The sequence below is a fragment of the Chanodichthys erythropterus genome, chromosome 17 (genome assembly GCF_024489055.1).
Source record: "Chanodichthys erythropterus isolate Z2021 chromosome 17, ASM2448905v1, whole genome shotgun sequence".
Lineage (NCBI taxonomy): Eukaryota > Metazoa > Chordata > Actinopteri > Cypriniformes > Xenocyprididae > Chanodichthys > Chanodichthys erythropterus.
Window position 1 is genome coordinate 9,983,496 of NC_090237.1, and position 24,936 is coordinate 10,008,431.

General features: G+C 36.1%; 1 protein-coding gene and 1 long non-coding RNA gene across 2 annotated transcripts; one reads left to right on the plus strand and one right to left on the minus strand.

Moving 5' to 3' along the window:
* Positions 1-498: 498 nt before the first annotated feature.
* On the plus strand, positions 499-7,702 carry il10ra (interleukin 10 receptor, alpha). Its single transcript, XM_067365006.1, has 7 exons — positions 499-784; positions 1,805-1,907; positions 2,021-2,196; positions 2,644-2,789; positions 2,900-3,062; positions 3,251-3,363; positions 5,034-7,702. The coding sequence occupies exons 1-7, from the start codon at positions 721-723 to the stop codon at positions 5,898-5,900; spliced, it is 1,632 nt and encodes a 543-aa protein (XP_067221107.1). The 5' UTR covers positions 499-720; the 3' UTR covers positions 5,901-7,702.
* A 6,719-nt stretch (positions 7,703-14,421) lies between these two features.
* On the minus strand, positions 14,422-16,196 carry LOC137005035 (uncharacterized). The gene is made up of 3 exons (XR_010892203.1): positions 16,080-16,196; positions 15,946-15,973; positions 14,422-15,797 (listed from the first exon to the last, which is right to left on the minus strand). It is a non-coding gene; the product is annotated as an uncharacterized lncRNA (long non-coding RNA).
* Positions 16,197-24,936: the final 8,740 nt, after the last annotated feature.

A 24,936-nucleotide genomic window follows, 5' to 3' on the forward strand; every position in this document is an offset into this window, starting at 1 on the left:
ATAATGTGCATTTGCTGTGCATGTTTTGCCACTAACCACTGCATACATTAAAGAATATAGTCACAGATATGCTTACAAAAAAAACACATGCATAGTCACATGTCGATATGCATAGTTCAGCATTGAGAATCAACAGTTCTTTCTGATTAGAACAGTAATAACTTAATAAGCTGTTACTAACAAAAATTTCCTTTTAAAATACCAAGAAAAAATATGATAACTTTGGTACTCTCCCTTATTAGTGTATACTGGTATTTCCCTTTACATTTGGAATAATTAACATGTATTTATACATTCACACACTTACATTGTAGATTTTTTTTTTTTTTGTTCTATGTATACACATGCTCATGTACAAGGCTTCAGTTTGCACACTTGATGCTACGTGTAACCACAAGAGAGAAAGAGAGAAAAAAACATGTTGCTATCTTTGAGTGGGGGAAATATCTGCCATCACGGAAGACTGACTGAAGCAAAACAGACAGAGGGGAAGTTCACAGTACAAATACACAGAGAGTCAGTCAACCACTCAACCTCACACTCACATGAGATAGAGAGAGACGTACGGACGGAACTGAAGAGTGAACATTGAGCTGGCTCTGTTAGAACGGTTATTTGGTTATTAGGAACACTGTGTGGTAAAACTGAGCTTTTGTGTGTGCGTTCGTATGGAAGTGGACTGGAAGTTTTTGTTGGATATGAGGCTTAACTGACATAAACATGGATTGGACCTTATGGATTTCTTTTCTGGTCACATTGATGCTCATCCCGGGATGTATTGCAGGTAAGGATTGATTGATTTGACTGATCATAAAAGTGTAGGGTTTATTTGGGCTGACTCTGCTACACTTAAAAAAGAATTGTTGGTTTAACTTAAAAAAAAAAGTAAGTTACCTGTTTGCCTTAATTTTAAGTTCATTGAAATTAAAAATTTAAGTTAATACAGTGGAGGTGATTGGTTTAATCAACAGAAACTCAAAATATTATGCGATCTGAACCACATTAATTATCTAAGTTAAGTTGACAACAGAAACAACGTTGTGATAAATCATGAAAATATTTTTTTATAGTGTAGGTGACAATAATAACAATACTGTAACATCATAGAAATTGCACTCTAAAAAATGCTGTGTTGTTTCAACCCATGTTAGGGTCAAAGAAAGACAAACCTAACTGTTGGTTTACATTTTTTTATTAAAATTTTAAACCCGACGGTTGAGTTTGTCCATATTTGACCCAAACATGGGTTGAAACAACCCAGCATTTTTTAGAGTGTACTTTTATTTAGTTTATTGTATCAAATAATATTTGTAGTTTTAATTGAAATATTCATGAAAAGATCTTGTGCACAATACTGAAATAAAAATACAAGAATATGAAAGAAAGATGAAGTGCAAGTGGGCGCATGACTTGCCCTGTTTCTGTCACAGCGATGACGTGAGCGATGTAAATTCCTCACCAAATTTAGGCAAACGCCTCTGACCACTATACCCAGCCATCGCTATTTCATTGTATGCCATTGTGTAAGTTATTTTTTGAAACATTTTGAGTAGCAGTTTGCCTGATGAAGTAGACATCCATTAGCAAAATGACTTTATTTATTTGTTTATTTATTTATTTAAAAAAAAAATCATGCCACCTACATCTGGAAAGTACATGATCTATTGAGAAAAAATACAGTACCTCAAGTGTCAGAATGCAGCTGTGACTGGAACACGAGCAAATAAACCACTTCTCTATTGGGAAGAGAAGAGCCTGGGAAAGTCTGAAGAAAATTCTAATCAATAATCTGTTTTGTTCACAGGTGGGGAGATTGAATTTGACATATGGGAGGGAAATGTCACTGTGCTCTGGGATCCCCCTGAAGGAGCCCCCGTATATGCCCTTTATCAAGTAAAGCAAGCACCGTAAGCAGTCTTGATATACACTTTCACAGTTTACTAAACACATTATTTTAGTTTTCCTTTTTGCTCAAAGGATCAATACTCCAAAGCTAATATATTTTTCTTTCCTTTGTTAGGATTATCGCTTCTCATGGTGATTGGGATATTGTGCCCGAGTGTAACATGACTACAGAAACTAGATGTGAACTTGGGAACCTTTTATTCGAACCAGAAATGAAAATAAAGATTGAATTGCTTGAGGGAAATGGCAACGTTTCCTGGTCAAAAGTAAGAAGAATTCGCTTATATCAGAGTAAGTTTTCGCAGGACTTTTTCCTTGGGTTTCTATAGAAAAACAACTGTTCACTAAACAATAAACAAAAATAACTAAATAAAAATAGCACTAAATTGAGCCAATACCACAATCTTTTAATTTAAAAAGAATTAGACTTTATATCTTGCAGTTCTGACTTTATTTCTCACAACTGTATCTGTAATTCTGACCTTATAACTTGCAAATACGAGTTAATTGCGAGTTTATATCTCGCAATTCTGAGAAAAAATTCTGAACTTTGAGATGTAAACCATAGAAAACGGTTCTTCACACTCAGTTCTTTTAAGAACTGCTCACGGACAGGTTCTTTGTGGAACCCAAAGTGGTTCTTTTATGGCATCGCTGTAAAAAAGAAAATCCTTTTGGAATTTTTAAGAGTGTACAAGTTGTACCATTATTAATGGTAATCTTCTTCCCATGTTTTAGGCAAACTGTTCGCTCCAGAGTTTGACCTGTCTTCCACAACTAATATGGTGAAGGTTAAGATTCACAGAAAGCCATATCTCAAAGACCTTTTTAAGTATGGACCAAGTTACTCTGCCATTCTGTATCCGAAAGGACAGGAGAGTGAGGTTGGTTTTTTTTTTTCTAGTGGACTAAAAAAGTGTCTTTACAATAAATGAACTTGCTTGTTATATTGCATGTTGTTGGAATCTCTAAACCTGTATTTTCTCGGATGTAGGCTATAACAATAAGGGATGGTGATGATGATGATGATGAAGATGGTGAGGTGGTGTTTACATCATTACCATTATGGCAGGAGTATTGTGTCCACGTGAAAGTGGAGATGACATCTAATGATGTGAGCAACACCTCATTACCACGCTGCATATATCCATCAGCAGGTATTACCAATTACATAGACAGCATTTGAATACATAATAATCTTCTATGTTTACACCGCTCTCTCAAATAGACAATCTTTATATTTGGCATTGCACATTATTGCTTATGTTGTGTATGCTCCAATTACATTATTTCTTTGTGAAATTTCAACCACTGAGACTTAACGTTGATTCCTCTTGTTTGTCAGATATGTCTCTGGTGATCTCCATGGCATTTGTTGGTGTAGTTGGAGTTATGACCTTCTTCATGTTAGCAGTCTGTTTCTTCCTGAGGCGTCCCGGTAAAATGCCTGCTGTTCTGGTGAGTCAGCTTGGTGATTTTGAAAGAGAAATAGTTTCACCCAAACCAAAAGTGTTAGAGTAAGCCAGTTTCAGAGTCTTAAAAAAGGAATGAAGTCTAAAGAAGAAGAGGCTTAGTGCTGACTCCTGTTAGAAGTGTTAGTTCTCCTTTCGAGGAACAGTTGCAGAAATGGAAGTGCTGGGGATTTTTTGTTTTTCACCCATTATTACGTATGCATGAGCTCAATGATGTTTGATTTTAAATGATAACAGTACCATTCAAAATGAAACTCTTCTGAACTCAAATACATTATACACATATATTACAGTTTGGGGTCAGTAAAATTTTCTAATGTTTTTGAAAGAATTCCCTTGTGTTCACCAAGGTTGAATTTATTTGAATAAAAATACAGTAAAATATAATGTAATATTGTGAAATATTTTTACAATTTAAAACAACTGTTTTCTATTTTAAAGCGTTAGTTCACCCAAAAATGAAAATTCTGTCATTAATTACACACCCTCATGTCCTTCCAAATCCGTAAGACCTTCGTTCATCTTCAGAAGACAAATTAAGATGTTTTGGATAAAATCAAATGGCTCAGTGAGGCCTTCATTGCCAGCAACACTTTCAAATGCCCAGAAAGCTACTAAAAACATAGTTTAAACAGTTCATGTGACTACAGTGGTTCAACCTTAATATTATGAAGCGACGAGAATACTTTTTGTGCGCCAAAAAAAAACAAAACAACGACTTGATTCAACAATATCTAGTGACGGTCGATTTTAAAACACAGCTTCATGAAGCTTCGAAGCTTTATGAATCTTTTGTTTCGAATCAGTGGTTCGGAGCGTGTATCAAACTGCCAAAGTTACGCCCCCCAGTGGTGAACCATTGAAATTTCCTTATGACATAACGAAGCCTCGTTTGCTGAAATCACGTGACTTTGGCACTCTAAACCACTGATTCGAAACAAAAGATTCGTAAATTCTCATGAAACAGTGTTTTGAAATCGGCCATCACTAGATATTGTTGAATAAAGTTGTTATTTTGGTTTTTTTTGGCACACAAAAAGTATTTTTGAACCACTGTAGTCACATGAACTGTTTTAAATATGTCTTTAGTAGCTTTTTGGGCATCTGAAAGTGTTAATTGTCTTGATGGCAATGGAGGACTCTCTGAGCCATAGGATTTTATCAAGAATATCTTAATTTGTTTTCCGAAGATGAACAAAGGTTTCCGTAACCAAATGCAATTCTCAAAGTCAGAACACAAGCATGTCACATGACCTGATAGATAGCCACAGCTAGGGTGAGTAATTAATGACAGGATTTTCATTTTTTGGTGAACTAACCCTTTAATATATTTTAAAATGTAATTTATTCCTGTGATGCTGAATTTTCAGCAGTCGTTTTTCCAGTCTTCAGTGTCAAACGAACTTTCAGAAATCATTCTAATATGCTGATAGAAAGTTCAAAAGAACGGCATTTATTTTAAATAGACATCTTTTGCAACATTATAAATGTCTTTACTGTTACATTTGAATTTAATGCATCCCTACTGAATAATATTTTCTTAAAAAAAAAAAAATACTACCCCAAGCTTTTTATTTTATTTCTTATTTATTTTATTTTTGTGATATTTATTATTAAGCATTAACCATTCTTTTATCATATATTATTGTCCATCAGAAATCTGCTGTGAATGGATGGCACCCTATGAATGTAGGATTGATCCAAGTGGAAACCGTCACTGACAAGGGATGGCTACTGACTAGCAACAAAATTGCAGGGAAGGGTAAAGCATTTGATGAAGACATGGACCTTTCTGATGAGGACAAAGAGAGAAGAGAGAGTACAGACAGCGGAGTAAGTGTGGGCCAGCTTAAGAACAGAGGCACAGGCGAACATACGGGAGAGGAGGACAGCGGCTGTGGCAGTCTGACAGGAACTGAGGACAGTCTCAGCAGTGGAAGAAGAAGCCTGGAAGAGCTCCCTTTCCTGGACAGAGGAGTAAATAGCAGCAACGGAGAAAGAAAAGACGACAGTGGCTTGGGAATGGGAAACCAGGATGATTCTGGCAATCTCAATGGGGCGGATCATGACCTTCTGTCTGAGATAGTGGTTGTTGGGGATGGATATCGTAGTCAGAGTCCTTCTGCTGATGCTGAAAGTGAGGCGGCCGTCTCATGTGATGTAGACACTACAATGGCCAGCCCTAGCTGTGGCTATCGATCTGGTCATGTGACGTGCTTGTGTTCTGACTTTGAGACTTGCATTTGGTGCAAAACCAGGAAACTCTTAACAGACACTGAGTCATTGTCTCATGAGCAACCAAGAAATATTTCAACTGAAAATGACAATGACAGACCAAGCTATTTGAAAAAATCTCCTCTACACACCGTGAATGTGCCAGGACTGGGAGATTTGTCCTCCCAGTCAGATGAGAACTGCAGCGAGTCGTCGCTTTTCATTACCTGTCCACTTCTTCTACAAGAGCCCTGCCAATTGGACAATTTGCCTCTTACATTAGGAGATGTAGAACTGACATTCACGTGATATTTAAGATGTTTTTATGACTCTGTAAGCAAATATGAGCTGCGCATCTCCTGCTGTGTGCTCTAGTGGACGTGCATTTTTTTGTTTAGAGTAACAGCATAATGGGCCCTCAGACTTCCTACAAGCTTCAGGTTATTATTTTGCCTACATGCTGAACAAAGAGGAGATATTCAAGTTTAAAACTGAGTGACCAAGAGTGAAATACTAGCAGAATATGATGACGTTGAGCCATTACGGTTCTTGATGTGTAACGTCACACATCCCATCCACCACTTAAATACTGTAGTTCTTTTATTATGTTACATACTTGTGTTCTTCTTTTGCAGTTTTGCACATGAATTGTACGTATTTACATTTTATGTATCTACTGACATTTTTGATATGCCGAATTTTGAACTACAGTCAGCATTTCATTGTGGGGCCAATGTAAGCACGATATGGGATTGAATTATGGGTTCTACATGGGTTTGTTCTTTGGCTCCATGTTGGCCTTATCTGAATTAGCCCCAGTGTGAGCCCCAAATGAGTTTTTTGATGGGTTTCATGTTGGCCCTGTCTGAATAAGCCCCAGTATGGGCCCCAAATGGGTTTGTCGATGGTTTCATGTCGGCCATATCTAATTTAGCCCCATTATGAGCCCCAAATGGTTTTGTCAATGGGTTCCATGTCGATCTCAATCTGAATTAGCCCATATTGGCCATATTATTCCCACCATGAAATGTTGGCTGGCATGATGGAATGATGGTAAAGATGATAATGATGATGATAATAAAAATAAATATCTAGATTTTTATATTTTATGAGATAAGTGTTGCTTTCCCATTCGCAACTTCCCCATTGACAACCTCCTTTCTATAGTGTGGTGTGGCTTGTTGCCAGGGCATTGCTGTGTGGTTGCTTTGGTGTGTTAGCATGCTGCTTAAGTCTTTGCAACCACCAAAAGTGAGTTTTTTACTTTAATTTTTGTTCACTTTAGTGATGTTTCAATGATTGAAACAGGATACAAATAATTTAAAATATAAATGTAGTTAAAATGCTTTTCTCCAAAAGTCGTTAGAATTTCCAAATGTGAAACATGTGAATCTACATTTCACCAACAAGAACGTATGCAAATGATGAGGCAAGAATATCCTTTGTTAAATTCCAATTTAAAGAGAAATATACAAATACTAAAGAGAGAGGAAAACCCAGCACTTCCTCTAGTGGAAACCCATGAAAACCCGTGACCCGTTTGCATATTAAAATGACAGGATATGCTTGTGATTTCCTCTAATGGCATATCAGCATATCACAGCTAAAGGAACTTCTTTAAAACAAATGTAATTATGAATTATGAATAAAGAAACGCTAACCCCAACACTTACCCTGGTAAAGTTCATGTAAACACATCTTCTGAAAGAAAAAAAAAACCTCAAAGATCTTGAGCAAACCCATTACTCATTATTTCCATAGAGTCACTGCGCTGTGACGAAACATAGAGCGACTGAATGAAGCTCAGCCGCAATCAATGACCTCCATCTTCAGATAGGGAAGGAAACGAGTAATAATTTACCCACACCAACATCTCAGTCACAGATTCAACACACTGTCAAAGCTCTATACATAATAAAAATGGGAAAATGTTGATTTGGAGAAAAACTCTTGTGGAGATTCCACACTGTGGAAAAAAAAACTAAAATATTTGAAAACTTTTTGGAGAAGTGTATCTTCAGAAATAGTTCTTGACACTGTAATAATTATTGGATCTTTTTTTTTTTTTCTTCTTTTTTTTTTTTCTCAAGGAAAGTCCTATATCTGATACGGACTAAAATAAAACATGAGGACTGATTTGAATATTTCCTTTCTCTGAAAGGTCTTGTGTTTACAGTCATTTGTAGAACAGCAGGTACCTTTGCGTCTCATCTCAATAGCAAATCAGTTACTCAAAGAAACCACATAACTTCATCTGATAAAGAACACAACAACAACATTTATACCCTCCTAACACTCCATCATTAATCTCACACATGCTCAATTCTGAAAGTGTCAGGCTGATGCATAGTGAAAACGGTTCTCTTTCTGTATTACAGACTGAAATCATTAAATGTGTAGTAAATAACTTTTCATTTCGTAAGGAAATGTCTAAAATAGGCATACATGAAAGCTATCTTTTAGCATTCCTGTTCGTCTTACTGTAACCAGGTGTGTTCAAACATTTTACCCCCAAATATGATGATTCCCTTTTCTAAAATATAAAGGCAGCATGTATGCAGACTGCTTTATACTATTAGAAAAAACTAATATAACAAAGACAACATGTTTCTAAACTTAATTTTTTTTTCTGTAACCACTATAAGATGCATAAACCTTAGCATTTTAATTTCAATTTATTTGAGCTTTTCATAATAAGAGATAATGTACATCTCACTAAAAACTAGAGATGTCAAAGTAATGAGAGTAATTATATTTCAATCATCTGCTGCATTAAAGGTGCCCTAGAACTTTTTTTAAAAAGATGTAATATAAGTCTAAGGTGTCTCCCTGAATGTGTCTGTGAAGTTTCAGCTCAAAATACCCCATAGATTTTTTTAATTCATTTTTTTTAAACTGCCTATTTTGGGGCATAATTAGAAATGAGCCGATTCAGGGTGTGTGGCCCGTTAAATCTGGTGCTCCATGCCCCAAGAGCTTGCGCTTGCCTTAAACAACGTAAAAAAAGTTCAAGCAGCTAATATAACCCTCAAAATGGATCTTTACAAAGTGTTCGTCATGCAGAATGTCTAATCGCGCAAGTACAGTGTTTATTTTGATGTTTACAATGAGTTTGAGGCTGTGCTCCGTGGCTAACTGCTAATGCTACACTGTTGGAGAGATTTATAAAGAATGAAGTTGTGTTTATGAATTATACAGACTGCAAGTGTTTAAAAATGAAAATAGCGACGGCTCTTGTCTCCGTGAATACAGTAAGAAACGATGGTAACTTTAACCACATTTAACAGTACATTAGCAACATGCTAACGAAACATTTAGAAAGACAATTTACAAATATCACTAAAAATATCATGTTATCATGGATCATGTCAGTTATTATTGCTCCATCTGCCATTTTTTGCTATTGTTCTTGCTTGCTTACCTAGTATGTTGATTCAGCTGTGCACATCCAGACGTTTTGCCCTTGTCTAATGCCTTTCATAATGTTGGGAACATGGGCTGGCATATGCAAATATTGTGGGCGTACACCCTGACTGTTACGTAACAGTCGGTGTTATGTTGAGATTCACCTGTTCTTCGGAGATCTTTTAAACAAATGAGATTTATATAAGAAGGAGGAAACAATGGAGTTTGAGACTCACTGTATGTCATTTCCATGTACTGAACTCTTGTTATTTAACTATGCCGAGATAAATTCAATGTTTGAATCTAAGGCACCTTTAACAGACATCCATAAATCATGTAGCAGATCTAGGCAGGTGGAGCTGGGGGAGGTGGAGGGTTTCAGAAAAACTCTGATAGCACACTGCGGGACTAGCCTACAACAAATAGTGAACTAGACTACTCAAATGTTGAGCAAGCAATCTCATTGGCTACAGAGTCAGCAGAAGCCAATCAGCTTGTGCCATGAAGTGAAGAAGCAAAGGACCTGTCAGCCTGTTCCATCCGTGCCATTCTAGCTCATGACTGAACTAGACAGTTTTTCAATTAACAGTTATTCAAAATGGAAAAATACAATAAAACAATGAGGAAAAAATGCAGGCAACAATGGTATGGCATATCACACTGCAGTTCGCAGGCGTTACTTGACATATCATAGCAACTACTCATAATAACTAAAAAAAAAAAAAAACCTAGATCTCAAAACCCACTCACTGGAAATTCTTCAATAGATGAAATCCTAATCTTCTCATCTAGTGACCTCCACAGACATTGCCTTTGTTTTTCTGTGTCATGCTTTAAAGGAAGGATACCTACAGGTTAGAAGAAAATGGGAGAATCGTGGAGTTTTTGTGGGTTATGACACCTCACTCCCACAGTGTGCGAATAACTGCTATGAGCATAGTCATGACTGCGGTTTCCCAGCGTCCTCACCGCCCTTGCAGATAGTATGCCACACATGAACGATGCTGAACAGAGACATTTTTATCAAAAAAAAAAAAAGAAATAGGGTTTGCCCCACCCAAATATGTAGATATGGATAAAAGATATCTTCCTACTCCGTGTCCATGTTGTTAACAACTTTTAATGAGTCAACAAAGTAGCTAACCATAAAATAACATGATAAATGTCAACTTCACCATGTAAGATTATGCAAGATTTAAAAAGTTCAAATGTCCTGATGTACGGCTTGTGCTGAATAGCAGAGAGGAAGTGAGTAGGAAGAACTAATGAGGAATGTGGTTTTCGTTAGCTGTAGTTTCTCAGTAGCACTGTAGTCTCAGACTGCTCAGAAAAAGGTTCAAATTAATGTGTTAAGAACGTTGGTAACCAAACGGTTTCTGGTCCCTATTGACTTCCCTGCTGTTTTTTTTTTTTTTTTTCTTTCATACTATGGAAGTCAGTGGGGACCAGCAACTGTCTGGTTACCAACGTTCTTCGAAATATCTTGTTCTGTGTTCAACAGAACACTATCAGGTTTTTAATTTTCAGTAAAATTAAAATTAGTAAATTACAACAGAAATTTCATTTTTGGGTGAACTATTGCTAAGTTAAATATCGAATTCATGCTAAGTATCCTGATTATTGATTAATTCACACAAATGATTAATTTGCATTGCTATTTCTGATTTTATAAATCTGACAGAAATACCAGACGCATGTTATAATTGCCATAGAATTATCATTCGATACTGCTATAATTTTGAGCTAAGTATAATAATAATAATAATAAACACATAAATAATCATGGAATGAACAAACCCTCCTTTGTATGCCATGATAACATACACTATTACTTAACAGAACAGTCACCCAAAAATGAAAACTCTGTAATCACCCTCATGTCAGCGACAAATATGATTTATCCTAAATGAACCATATTAGTGGTCCTTATGACTTATGTGCTGTACAACTGGTCTTTTGAAGTCATATGGTATTGGTGTGTGATGAACACACTGAGATATAGGTCATATTTTACTAAAAATATTCTCCTCCATAAAGATCTTATTGTCCATTCCACACATTCAAACTGGCATGTTGCATTCGACTACAACACACATGGGAACACACAAGCAGTTTTTTTTTTTTTTTCATTTGAAAGCAAATGAGATTCCTATGGAACATGTATAATTGTATAATGAGACAAAGTCGTAAAAGTTAGAAATATATAGCCATTTAATAAAATCATTTAAGTTCATTTTTTTCCTCATTAATGTACACACAGCACCCCATATTGACAAAAAAAAAACAAACAAAAAACAAAACACAGAATTGTTGACATTTTTGCAGATTTATTAAAAAAGAAAAACTGAAATATCACATGGTCCTAAGTATTCAGACCCTTTGCTCAGTATTTAGTAGAAGCACCCTTTTGATCTAATACAGCCATGAGTCTTTTTGGGAAAGACTGCAGTGATGGTAGACTTTCTACAACTCTCTCCCATCTCCCGACTGCATCTCTGGAGCTCAGCCACAGTGATCTTTGGGTTCTTCTTTACCTCTCTCACCAAGGCTCTTCTCCCCTGATAGCTCAGTTTGGCCGGACGGCCAGCTCTAGGAAGGGTTTTGGTCATACCAAACGTCTTCCATTTAAGGATTATGGAGGCCACTGTGCTCTTAGGAACCTAAAGTGCAGCAGAAATTTTTTTGTAACCTTGGCCAGATCTGTGCCTTGCCACAATTCTGTCTCTGAGCTCTTCAGGCAGTTTCTTTGACCTCATGATTCTCATTTGCTCTGACATGCACTGTGAGCTGTAAGGTCTTATATAGACAGGTGTGTGGCTTTCCTAATCAAGTCGAGTCAGTATAATCAAACACAGCTGAAGGTGTAGAACCATCTCAAGGATGATCAGAAGAAATGGACAGCACCTAAGATAAATATATGTGTGTCACAGCAGAGGGTCTGAATACTTTGGACCATGTGATATTTCAGTTTTTCTTTTTTAATAAATCTGCAAAAATGTGTGTATATATATATATATATATATATATATATATATATATATATATATATATATATATATATATATATATATATATACACACACAGAGATCAGGCATAACATTATGACCACTGACAGGTGAAGTGAATAACACTGATTATTTCTTCATTACGGCACCTGTTAGTGAGTGGGATATATTAGGCAGCAAGTGAACATTTTGTCCTCAAAGTTGATGTGTTCGAATCAGGAAAAATTGGCAAGCGTAAGGATTTGAGTGAGTTTGACAAGGGCCAATTTGTGATGGCTAGACGACTGGGTCAGAGCATCTCTAAAACGGCAGCTCTTGTAGGGTGTTCCTGGTCTGCAGTGGTCAGTATCTATCAAAAGTGGTCCAAGGAAGGAACAGTGGTAAACCGGCGACAGGGTCATGGGCGGCCAAGGCTCATGAATGCAAGTGGGGAGCGAAGGCTGGCCTGTGTGGTCCGATCCAACAGATGAGCTACAGTAGCTCAAAATGCTCAAGAAGTTAATGCTGGCTCTGATAGAAAGATTTCAGAACACACAGTGTATCACAGTTTGTTGCGTATGGGGCTGCATAGCCACAGACCAGTCATGTTGCCCATGCTGACTCCTGTCCACCGCCGAAAGCACCAATAGTGGGCAAGTAAGCATGAGAACTGAGCCTCTTTCAGGTGCATAATGTGCCCTGCCACAAAGCAAAAATGGTTCAGGAATGGTTTGAGGAGCACAACAACGATTGTTTTGATCTCAGTCCAATCAAGGATCTGTGGGATGTGCTGAACAAACAAGTTCGATGGAGGCCCCACCTCACAACTTACAGGACTTAAAGGATCTGCTGCTAACATCTTGGTGTCAGATACCACAGCACACCTTCAGGGGTCTAGTGGAGTCCATGCCTTGACGGGTCAGGGCTGTTTTTGCAGCAGAAGTGCACACATACAATGGTTCCAGCGCCCATGCATGTAAGTAAACTAGTCATTATGGTATGCCAGTGTCTGTGAAGTTTTAAGAAAGAGTTTATCATCAAACTGTGGGGGTGAAAGTTGCACTGCAGCAGATGTTTTTGACAGGCCTGGTCTCACCAAAGTTACTGAGAGACTGCTGAACCTTATCTGCATTTTCTCACTTCCTACAGACCACCACAATGCACTTTGCTTGCTGCATGCCAACACAGGAAACAACTAGCCCCTATAGATGTTTATGTCAGCTGCATCAGTTGAACAGCTAATGAAGCTGGCTGGTTTGTGGTTTAGTGAGCTGCTGTGAAATACTGTCATGAAGTGAATCATATGAAAAACATAACGATGATCACCAGAGATCAAAAGAGGAAATGTACAACAACCACAACAGAAATGTTCACTGGAGTCCAAAAGTCAGAAACCACTAGTAAAAATGCCTCTACCTTAGATAAACTTTTATATATGAATCGAAATCTGCTAAGGGGTATGTAACAAGGTTAGTAGGTATGGGAAGAAGGAGGCGGGAACCGGCGAACATTCAACGTAACTTTAATTCAAAAATAAACAAACAACAAAACGAAAGTAATGCCGGCAGACCCTCGCGGACGTCTGCCGGCCACAAAAACATAATAAAACATAAAATAAAGTCCAGGCCTGGTCCTCTCTCGTCCTTCACTGATGTCGCTCCTCCTTTTATGCCTCCGGAGCTCCTCCGTGAGAGACTCGAGGCCGGCACGCCTCGCAGGTGACGCTCATTATCACTCGCGTCACCGGCCTCGCGCCGTTCCCTCACGGCTCTCGCCCGCCCTGCTCGTCACAGGGTTATAATGGAACAACAGCTGTAGTTGTGATTTTTCACTATTATTTACAACAGGATCTACATTTTCATGGGTTTTAACTTTAAATAAAAGATTTTTTGTTATAAAATACAATAAAAACAATTGTGCATAATAATAATAATAATTGTGACAGCTGAATGTAACATTTTTGACCAGACAAACATGTCAGTCTCCCAGTAGGCAATTTTGCATTTAAAAGACATCTAATACCCGTCCAAACACAGCCCTGATGTCTAGGCTATAACAAGGCAAAATTAGGGCTGTCAGTGAAAATGTAATATACCAAATGAAACCAAACACCTCATTGTTGACTTTGCTTACATGATGGAACATGTCTCGTAATTAATTTTGGCAAAAACAAGATGCAACCAAATTCAAGGTTATTTTGGCTAGAAGTGTTACTCATAGCCAGACTATATCAGCTGTCAGTAACGAGTCTATAATTAACCTAGACGGTGAAATGAAGGCTATTGCTTGCTGGGCTCTGAATGACGTAATTTAAGCCACAAAATAAACTTTATTCTGTAAAATAGGTATAATGAACTACACAAAAAGCATTTTGAACATCTCTAGCACTCTTTATAATCACCCAAATATCAAACACAATTCACACTTTATGCATGTTATCACGTCCGTGATATAATATCACAACATCGTGTCTGTCAAAAAATAACATACACAATACACGGTAGTATTTACGAGAAGCAGAGGTCAGCGTGTACACGCATTTCCTGGAAAACCCACACTACTGGATGTTTCGACTATGTTATCGCTTTCCGAGAAGAGGGAGAAAATGGCGGCCTGAGCAGCTTCAACATGCTGTCTGTCAGAGACGATAACATACATAATACATAACGCATGCGAGTATAAATTTGTTTTTCACTCGCTGAAATTGAATCGAAACGATCATGGAACTGATACTTCACACTGCATGCTAAAGAGAATAAACACCAATCAAGTAGAAAAATGTTGCCGGGTTAGTAAATGTCGTTCAGCATGTGTTGCTTTTGACAGACATTTTCTATGCACTGTGATTCTGACAATCCTGATTTGAATATTTTCAATATTTTCTATACTTGACTGACCTTTTCTTCATAATATTGGCAATAGATGAGTGATCTTGAGATGAGTCCCAGTAGTTTAATTTGACTCTCATATGCTGATATAATATATATTATAAACTTGACATGTGATATTTATAAAATGTATTTTGAATACTATCTTCTCAGTTGTTTAAAAGAATAAGGCAATTATCAAAGTTTGATAAAATGTTGACTTTTCCCATGAATGATGCTACATTTCTACACGATTTGTTACATTTATTTACCTCATAGAAGATATATATATATATATATGACCACATTTTCCTTTACATCAGGTATGATGATATATAAGTCAAGATCCAATTGACATCACAGACATAATATTGCTTAACAGAAAATATATCACCCGAGAAGAATTCATTGCAAATCACAATGAGGATGATGTGATCTTTCTACTATGACTGAAGAGACTGGTATTTCATCAGTGTATATGGTGACCTCTGAAGTCATTTTTATGTGGAAATGGTTCAGCTTGAAAAGAAGGCTTCACTATGTTTTTGTGGTTAGATTGAAAAGCAAGATATGGAGACAAATTTTGAGTCCGAGAATGAGAAAAACACTAAGAGAAGAAGCGATCTCAATAAAACGGTGTGCTGCTTTTCCCTATTGCGTTGGGAAAGTGATAACCTGTTATGAATCATACACATCCCATCGCTGACACCTTTACCTCAGAAGCATGATTCACACTTTTCACAGAAATAATAAATAAACTGACAGATGCTTTCAAAACATGGAAATAATTACAATTACAAGGGTTGTAAATAAAGAAAACATGGACTAAATTAGATTCTTTCAGGATGCATGTATACTATTTACAGGCATTGATATATGAGATGGCCGTTATTTCTTCTCAACGATTCTGCTGATTGAAAACGGAGGCAAATTCTTTATCCTGATTTTCCTGTAGAGATACACACAATTTAAAGTAAAAAATAACCAACCATAAAACTATTCCAAGTTTATTCTGCTAAACACCACACACACACACACACACACACACACACACACACACACACACACAATAAACAAATATTAGTCAGTTCACTTACTTTAAAATTTTGTCTTTCACTGAAGGCTCTGTAAAGGAAAATATGGAAGTAAAAACCAGAACTATTTCCTTATTCTTTGTTCAAGGACATTAATTAATGTTGTTTTGTTAGACAGGAATGAGGATGTTGCTTACTTTTGCACTTGCAGCATTTAATTTTTTTGCAGCAGATCTGCACCAAACAAATCAGCAGGAACAATCCCAAGATCCCAAACGCCACACTTATCCCAATCGACACTGATGTGGAGCTATCTGGAAGATCCCATCACATAAGTAAAAAAACAATGGTATAAAAACTACTAATAAATCGTTATCTTGAGCAAAATAAGCAAGCTGACTTTAAGTAGGGCTGTCAAACGAATAATCGCGATTAATCGCATGCAAAATAAAAGTTTGTGTTTGCATAATATATGTGTGATTACTGTGTGTAATTAATATGTATACATAAACACACACAAATTAATGTATATATTTAAGAGAAATATGTTAATGTACCAAATATTTTTATTTATGTATAATATAAATAATATAAATAAATACATATACTTGTAAATATTTATCAAATATATACATGAATGTGTTTGTATTTACATATACATAATAATTACACACAGTAATCACACATATATTAGGCAAACTCAAACCTTTATTTTGTATGCGATTAATCACGATTAATCGTTTGACAGCCCTAACATTAAAGGTGCCGAAGAACATGTTTTTAAAAGATGTAATATAAGTCTAATGTGTCCCCTGAATGTGTCTGTGAAGTTTCAGCTCAAAATACCCTATAGATTTTTTTTTATTACTTTTTTTAACTGCCTGTTTTGGGGCATCATTATAAATGCGCTGATTCAGGGTGTGCGGCCCCTTTAATTCTCATGCTCCATGCCCCAAGAGCTTGCGCATGCCTTAAACAACATAAAAAAAGTTCACACAGCTAATATAATCCTCAAAATGGATCTTTACAAAGTGTTCATCATGCAGCATGTCTAGTCATGCAGCATGTCTAGTCTAATGAGCAATGCATTGTACTATGGTAGTGAAGCAGCAAGTAACGTCGTTTTATGGGAAACACACCCCAGGATGGACTAAGAGACTGCATCCCAAGTGACATCACAACAGTTATGTGCAAAAGGTATAATAGGCCTATGTGATTTCATTAACTTCTGAGTTTCCCAACTTGTTGTTTGACAAAAACACAAATGTATAGGCCTATACTAGTAGCAATGCACTGTTAATCACTAATGTTAGTTCTGAAAGCTAAGTGCTAATTGCTAAAAGCATATTAGCTTAGCTTAACTTGTGATATACTATTTTAAAAGTTGAACGAATGTATTGACACAACCAACACAAGTGTCCCGACCAATCTAAACGTATTAATTGTGAAAATGTGTTGACAACAAAAACACATTTTAAACATTTACATTTATTCATTCAGTAGATGTTTTTAATCAAAGCAGCTTCACAAGAAATTTGTGATGTCTTCAGGTTAGAAGAGCTTTTTTATGAACAGAAGTATTGAGTTTCTTACCCATTATGCCTTATTCCTGAGAACAGCTGTACTTTTTTATGATGTGCTCAGAAGAAGAGTTGCAGTAGATACTCCTTTTTCTCAGATAAACAAATCTTTTTCTGATGCAGTGCAAACTTGCTATGTCGCTAACTGGCCCTGTGTGCGTCTGTAGACTGGGAAAAGCTGATGTTTTCTAAACTGGTCTGTCTTCATTCTCCTTTTTGACATTGTTTGGCTTACCCTTTCACATTGGTGCTTCATTTTCACCTGACTATTGTCGATTGCTTCTTTAGCTTATTGGCTACATAGTTTATTTTAACACTGACAACAATCGGTCTTTGTCAGGTGACGTCACACTCGTGAAAACCGAAGTGCATTATGGGTGTCGCCGCCATTTCTGAGGTATCCAAACAATCTCTGTATCAGTGCAGAGTTGTTTCTTCTTTGGCTACTTTTCATTGTAAAAATGGCACACTTTTGTTGTGTGAAAAGCTGCAATAATATGTCCCACGATAGAAAATGTCAAAAACTTTACTACGAGATTAGATTTAGTCGGTTTCCTACTTGAAAAAAGGCTGTACGGAGAGTATGTAGAGGCAATAACAGGCGCTGGATCGCATGGGTTGCCGCGGTGAGACATCACTTTCGTCAAGATATCTCCATTCATGTATGTTTGCTTTCTACATTTCACAAAGGTAAGTTAGAGGTTTCTGTTTTCTAAAGTAGAAAACGTTATAGCAACGCATTGTTTTGGATTGTATGTGCTATGAAACAAGTCAATTTAAACTGAATCCCTTTACTTGAATATGTCTACATTTTTTTCTTAATTTTGCTACAGCATTTTTATACTTAAGGTACGACATTTTTGCTCTGTATCCATATACTGATTCTTATTTTCTGACTACTTTTTACAGCTGTGGTCTGTGGACCTTTTCATTTCATTGCAGATCAGCCTGCTTAAAGATTATGGAGACTGACCCCAACTGGACACCATCCCTCCCTACATTAAGGCCACATCAGCATTAAACACAGGCTGTGTCTCAATCAGCTCCCTAGTTCATTAGTTAGGGCACTGATCAGGACGGTCTCAGTCACAAAATTTGTATACACAATATACTGATTCAAGAGCTCAGAGCTGATTGAGATGCACACACAGACGTAAGGAAAAACAATCCAGTCAGCTACTTGGGTAAAGTTGGTTTTATATTTGCACATTCAGACTTCTGATAAATTGAGACTTTCCAATAAATATGCAATAAATTAATGTTTGCGAATTTTAAGCAAGCGACATGATATTGACAACCAACGATTGTCAACTTATAACATTTTTCACAGTCGATCAAAATAGGCAAGTATTGTTTAATGACATATTTACTTGTGAATGTCCACTGAATGTCCAGTGTAGTGTGATTAACAAGGCTATTGAATACGGATGTGCGAATATAAAACCAACTTTACCCAAGTCAGTCAGCTAACACTATGGTCCATCAGGCTGGAGAGAGTGATCATCTTCACACTGAGAAGATGCAGGAGGCTGGAGGAGATGGTGATCTGCATGTGCAGAAGTAAACCGACTTGATATGTACAGGATGTCTGATGTTTGTTTTGGAGATGATGTTAATGTACTATACGGGTCTGCCAAACCTGGGAACCTTTATGGCGTTATTACAATTTTTTTTTTTTTTTTTTTTGTGCCTCTGCGCATGTTTGAATCTTTTGTAGAATTGTAGTGTAAAAATGTGCTGATGCTTTATCCAGTCTTGCATGAACAATAAAGCATGTATAATAAAATTTTTCAGGGTGATTTGTAGATTTATGTTATATGCACTTATAGTATTAATAGGATAATTAATAATATACACAATCTATAAATCAGATATTTAACTTGCATGACATATCTTTGTTTTTATTATTATTAAGGCTTTTGGACAAAAAAAAAAGACTCATAATGTCATTGACCCAGACAACACAGGTAGATGGAGGACAATAATTTACAAATTATTTTGGCTCTAAAAGGTATACTATATCAGAATGTACTATAATAAAATACACTATTAAATTCTACATACATCTCTGATGATGCCTTGTTTATTGGAACAATGTTTATAGTGTTATACATTGGTTTATGTACTTAATGCAATAAAGAAAAAAAAATGCATGAAAAAAAGGGTAGTATTAGTTCAAAATTCTTCCTGATAACACTAAACCATCCTTAATCATGTATTTGTTATATACGGTAGTTAACACATCATCATCATTATCGTTACTATACTGTTATCGCAGTCCTTCCTTCAGAACATAAATAAATCCTGCACCCATTAGTGAAATATCTGTGAGCTTCGAGGGATTTATAGTTTTTAAATTGTTCACTATGCGTTTATGCCATAAACAAGACAGTTAACAATATTTAAGTATGATGATTTAGGTAGCAATGCGGGGTCAGTAGCACTCCAACTTACTGCAGTCAGTTCGTACAGATCTATGTTATGAATGGATGGAAATTTCTCCAAATAACGGTCCCTGGCATCTTTGGTGAGTTTATCGCGATATGAAATTTTAACTTTGTTCTTGTGCTTTTTCATATTTGCGAGTTATATGCTTGTTATCTCAACTCGTGTAATCTCTTTCATTCTCACAGTCAGCAGGGATACCACAAATATGGCGCCGCGGTGACGTCACACACAACAAAATCACGTGTCTGACAAAGACCGATTCTTTCAGCCACACCAAGGTTGAGGTTGAGGCTATGTTTCCATTTTCATTTGGAGGCTGAGGTGATTCAAGGACAAATGTGACCTGCTAGAATGCTTTTAGTTGAAATCAACTTTCTGTTCTGGTAAATGTGTAGTATGTCACAGAATGTCATCACCCCATCTTCTTATATACACCTACATTTGTCACTAAGTATAATGTCACCTGTCTGGTTATGAATCAGATGGAATGACGTTCTGCGTTCTCTGAGAAAGCATTACAGTGCACACTTGTGGGGGTGGAGCGGTTTAGGTAAGCGTGCATGAGGTACTTACTGCCCCCTGCTGTTCACTAAATGAAATACAGCAGGCTGGTGAGCAGCTTGACATTGACCACAAGTGGTTTTCTAATTCAGTGAAGAGTGATGTAGCACAAACAAGAATCCCTTCATGGCCTTCCTCATTCAGAATGCGATATGCCCTTTAATTTAAAAGAAGCTTGTATAACACAGAACGGGAAACATGAGGAAAGAAATACAAAACCAGAAAGATAAAGTTCAGCCTTGTGAATTAACCACTCTGTAAACAGTCATGCACTTATCAGCCCCCCAACCACATCACCCCCCCACCCCCACCCTCGTACTTAAAGGTATAGTGCACCTCAAAAGATAATTTTGTCATCATTTACTCACTTTCAAACTGGTATGACTTAGCCTGCCAGAGGCTATTTACATTAACTCCACCTTGAATGAGCCAGACAAAATTACAAAAGGAACCCATCTGATAACAGAAGCATTGGAGTGGACTGAAGAGTAAGGCGGGTGATGTTAGCTTGTGACGTGACCAACCCGAGTTTGAATCTGCCTTTTTTCAAACTCATTCTTCTCCCCTTTCCCATCGCATATCAGCTGAGAGAGGCATTTATTTTAAATACAAAAATGATTAAGTGGAAATAAAACAGTGAGTGGGAATAAAGTGTTTAATCAGTAGGGTTAAAGGGATAGTTAACCCAAAAATGAAAATTTTGTCATAATTTACTCACCCTTAAGTTGTTCCAAAGTATGAGTTTCTTTCTTCTGTTGAACACAAAAGAAGATTGTTGTTAACCAGACAGTTGATGGTAGCCATTGACTACTATGGAAGTCAATGGCTACCGTCAACTGTTTGATACCAACAATCTTTAGAATATCTTGTTTTGTTTTTTCACAGAAGAAAGAAACTCATACAGGTTTGGAACAATTTGAAGGTCAGTAATTGATGACGAAATTTTCATTTTTGGGTGAACTATCCCTTAAGGTAGAGGAGTCCTTTAGGTAACGTCCCAGTAAAGTGGCATCCATTTATGACTTTAATAAATATAATCATATACACTGAATATGTTGTTATTATTGCGTACTGTTTTATAATGTACTACAATACAGTATCTGCCACTTTGCACTATGTATAAATAGTATCTAACAACTATTTACATTTATTGCAAATATATTTTATTCCTTAGTGCAAAGAAAATACAGCTATTTTCACTTATAGTGTAAAGAGCCACTGCTTTTTTCCATGGAACCCAATTTTGTAGAACATCCTGCACACTTTCTTCAGAATAATGGCAATAAATGTCAAGCTCCAAAAAATGCAAAAACAAGCCATGTCTTCTGAAGCAATATAGTATATTTTTGTGAGGAACAAACAAAATAGAGTAGTGCAGATATGACGTCAGAACCCAGAACCCTTCCAGATTTTCCTATGGGGTTTTTTGATTGTAAAATAAAGCCTGTGGTCAATTTTGAATTTTTAAAGGGTTAGTTCACCCACAAATGAAAATTCTGTTATTAATTACTCACCCTCATGACATTTCACACCCGTAAGACCTTCGTTCATCTTCAGAACACAAATTAAGATATTTTTGATAAAATCCGATGGCTCAGTGAGGCCTCCATTGACAGCAAAATAATGAACACTTTCAATGCCCAGAAAACTACTAAAGATGTATTTAAAACAGCTCATGTATGTACAGTGGTTCAACCTTAATGTTATGAAGCGACGAGAATACTTTTTTTGCACCAAAAAAACAAAATAACGACTTTATTCAATGATATCAAGTGATGGGTGATTTCAAAACACTGCTTCATGAAGCTTCGAAGTTTTTTCGAATCTTTTGTTTCGGTGCGTGTATCAAACTGCCAAAGTCACGCCCCCCAGTGATGAACCATTGATATTTCAAAACACTTAAGACAGCCTCATTTACGGAAATCACGTGACTTTGGCAGTTTGATATGATCCAAACCACTGATTCGAAACAGATTTGTGGCACGAAAAAAGTATTCTCTTCGCTTCATAACAGTAAGGTTGAACCACTGTAGTTACATAAACTGTTTTAAATATGTCTTTAGTAGCTTTCTGGACATCTGAAAGTGTCAATTGTCTTGCTGGCGATGGAGGCCTCACTGAGCCATCGGATTTTATTCACTTCTTGAGTTCAACTCAGTGACTCAATGATCTTCACAATGGTTAGCAGATCAGCAGTGAAAAACAATTTACATTTTGTTCATAAGACTTGGAAAATAACACATGAATCGATTCTTTATAGCATGCTTTAGCTTTTTTTTGTTTTTTGTTTTTTTTGAAGTTTGAAAAGTCCTATATCTATTTGTTGTAAATGCATGTAAAGAGTGACCAGGGTATTATTAAAAATGCCTAATTGTGTTCAACAGAAGAAATAATGAAACTTAAAATGGCTCTGACAAAAAAGTCATTCTAACCAGGCTCATTGACTGAATTTCCTTTTTTATCTGTCAGCTATCATGCTGATGCCTTAAGGTCTCATTAAAATTCAAAACCACCCTTCCTTTTACGCTCAGCATAGCAAGCGAGAATATCTTAACCACATAAACAGTATGTAACTGAGTGAGGGACCTGCGGAAAATGCATGTTTTTTTTTTTTTTGTATCCAGATGTGTTTTTATGCCCGTAACAGAGATTAGTAGGTCAAATGTAATCTGAGGTCGACGATCAATGTATCAAAGTAGACCTACTAGTTTTCCATTTAAGAGGAAAAGGATGTTCCAAAGAGAGGGTTTCCCCCTTTGCAACTCTTTATCTTTTTTCATGAAAACAGAGCCGCTGCCCTGCACACAAACAGGTGCAGAATTCAGAAAAACAGCAGAAAGGCAGATGAATGCGGCACTCGCTGCAGAGTTCTCAGAATGTTTTGAACACCGAAAGCAAGTCATATACCACAACCTGTCACGTGCAGCTCGCATGGGCTACAATATTACAATAATAACACAGTCTCATTAACGGTTCTAGCTTAAAATGAGGGCTTTTGAAACTGAACCTTGGTAGGAGGCATAAAGTAAAGACTTTAAACATACACACACATATATATATATATATATATATATATATATATATATATATATATATATATATGTATACTGTATATACCTTTGTACAAACAGTGCACAAGCTAAATATAATACATTTAAATCTAAAATATACAGAAAAAAATATAATATGAAGATGTAAACAAGATGATGTTTTTTTCATTTATTGTGTCTAACGTCTTTGTATTATATTTTTTGAATATATAATATAATATAATATAATATAATATAATATAATATAATATAATATCAGATTATAAATGGCAATTTATGCCTTATTTGATTGAAACATTTATTCCAACACTTTGTTGGAACTTTGTTCTTCATTATTTATGTTGGAATAAGCAGAGATTCACAACCTACTTTTACACAACCTATTACCTATTTTACTGATATTTGCTTCATCCCGCCCATGCTGACAATGTATAATATTCTGGTAATGGTAATGAAGATGTACATTTTCCTGTATATCAGATATCAGGATGAGTTGTGAGCTCTAATTTGACCGAAAGCATCACAAAAGATGAGCACCATGAGCACTTCCTTATATCTCATTCCACATGAAATAAGACAACAAAAAGATGACAGGAATATATGGACAAAGAAGTTCAGGGGAAAAGGGAGAGACAGGCAAGGGTTGGTTATAAATTTGACTTGTGAAGACTCATTTCCATGAACATAGGAGACGTGAGAGAAAGAGCGGAAAATAGGATCTAACACAACTTTCTAGTCTTCATCCACATCAGATCCTTTTGGAATACAGAAACAGTAAGGTCTGCTTATTTTTTTTGCTAGTTGATTTTTGTTCATTTATATTTATAAATGTTATCTTTTATAAGAGTGCTTGATGCTTAACAGAACAGCAAGTATGAAAATAGAATTTTGCAGTATATATATATATATATATATATATATATATATATATATATATATATATATATATATATATATATATATATATATATATGTGTGTGTGTGTGTGTGTGTGTGTGTGTGTGTGTGTGTGTGTGTAAAGAGTTCCATTGCAAAAACCTGTGCAAAAACCTCCAATATGTCTATGTTCAGTTATTTCACTTTAATGGCAATGAAAATGACTTATTGATTGCCATTAAAGTGAAATATTAAAGAAAAAAAATGTTCCTAAACATAGGAAACTGACAAAAATGCTCATTTTTGAAGAATATTTTAGATGGCACTTTATTTTTAGGCTTTTGCATATAATATGTCTGTTTTTTTGAAAATGCTTTTTTTGAAATGAGTGGGGTCTTGAGTTTAAAATAATGAATAAAGTGAAAGTCAATATTATCTATATTAAATTTATTTCTACAATCTAAACACCTTAGAAAAATAGACTGAGTTTAAATTTTATTTTCTTTCAAATAAGTAAATATGAAAATTCTCTCAACTAT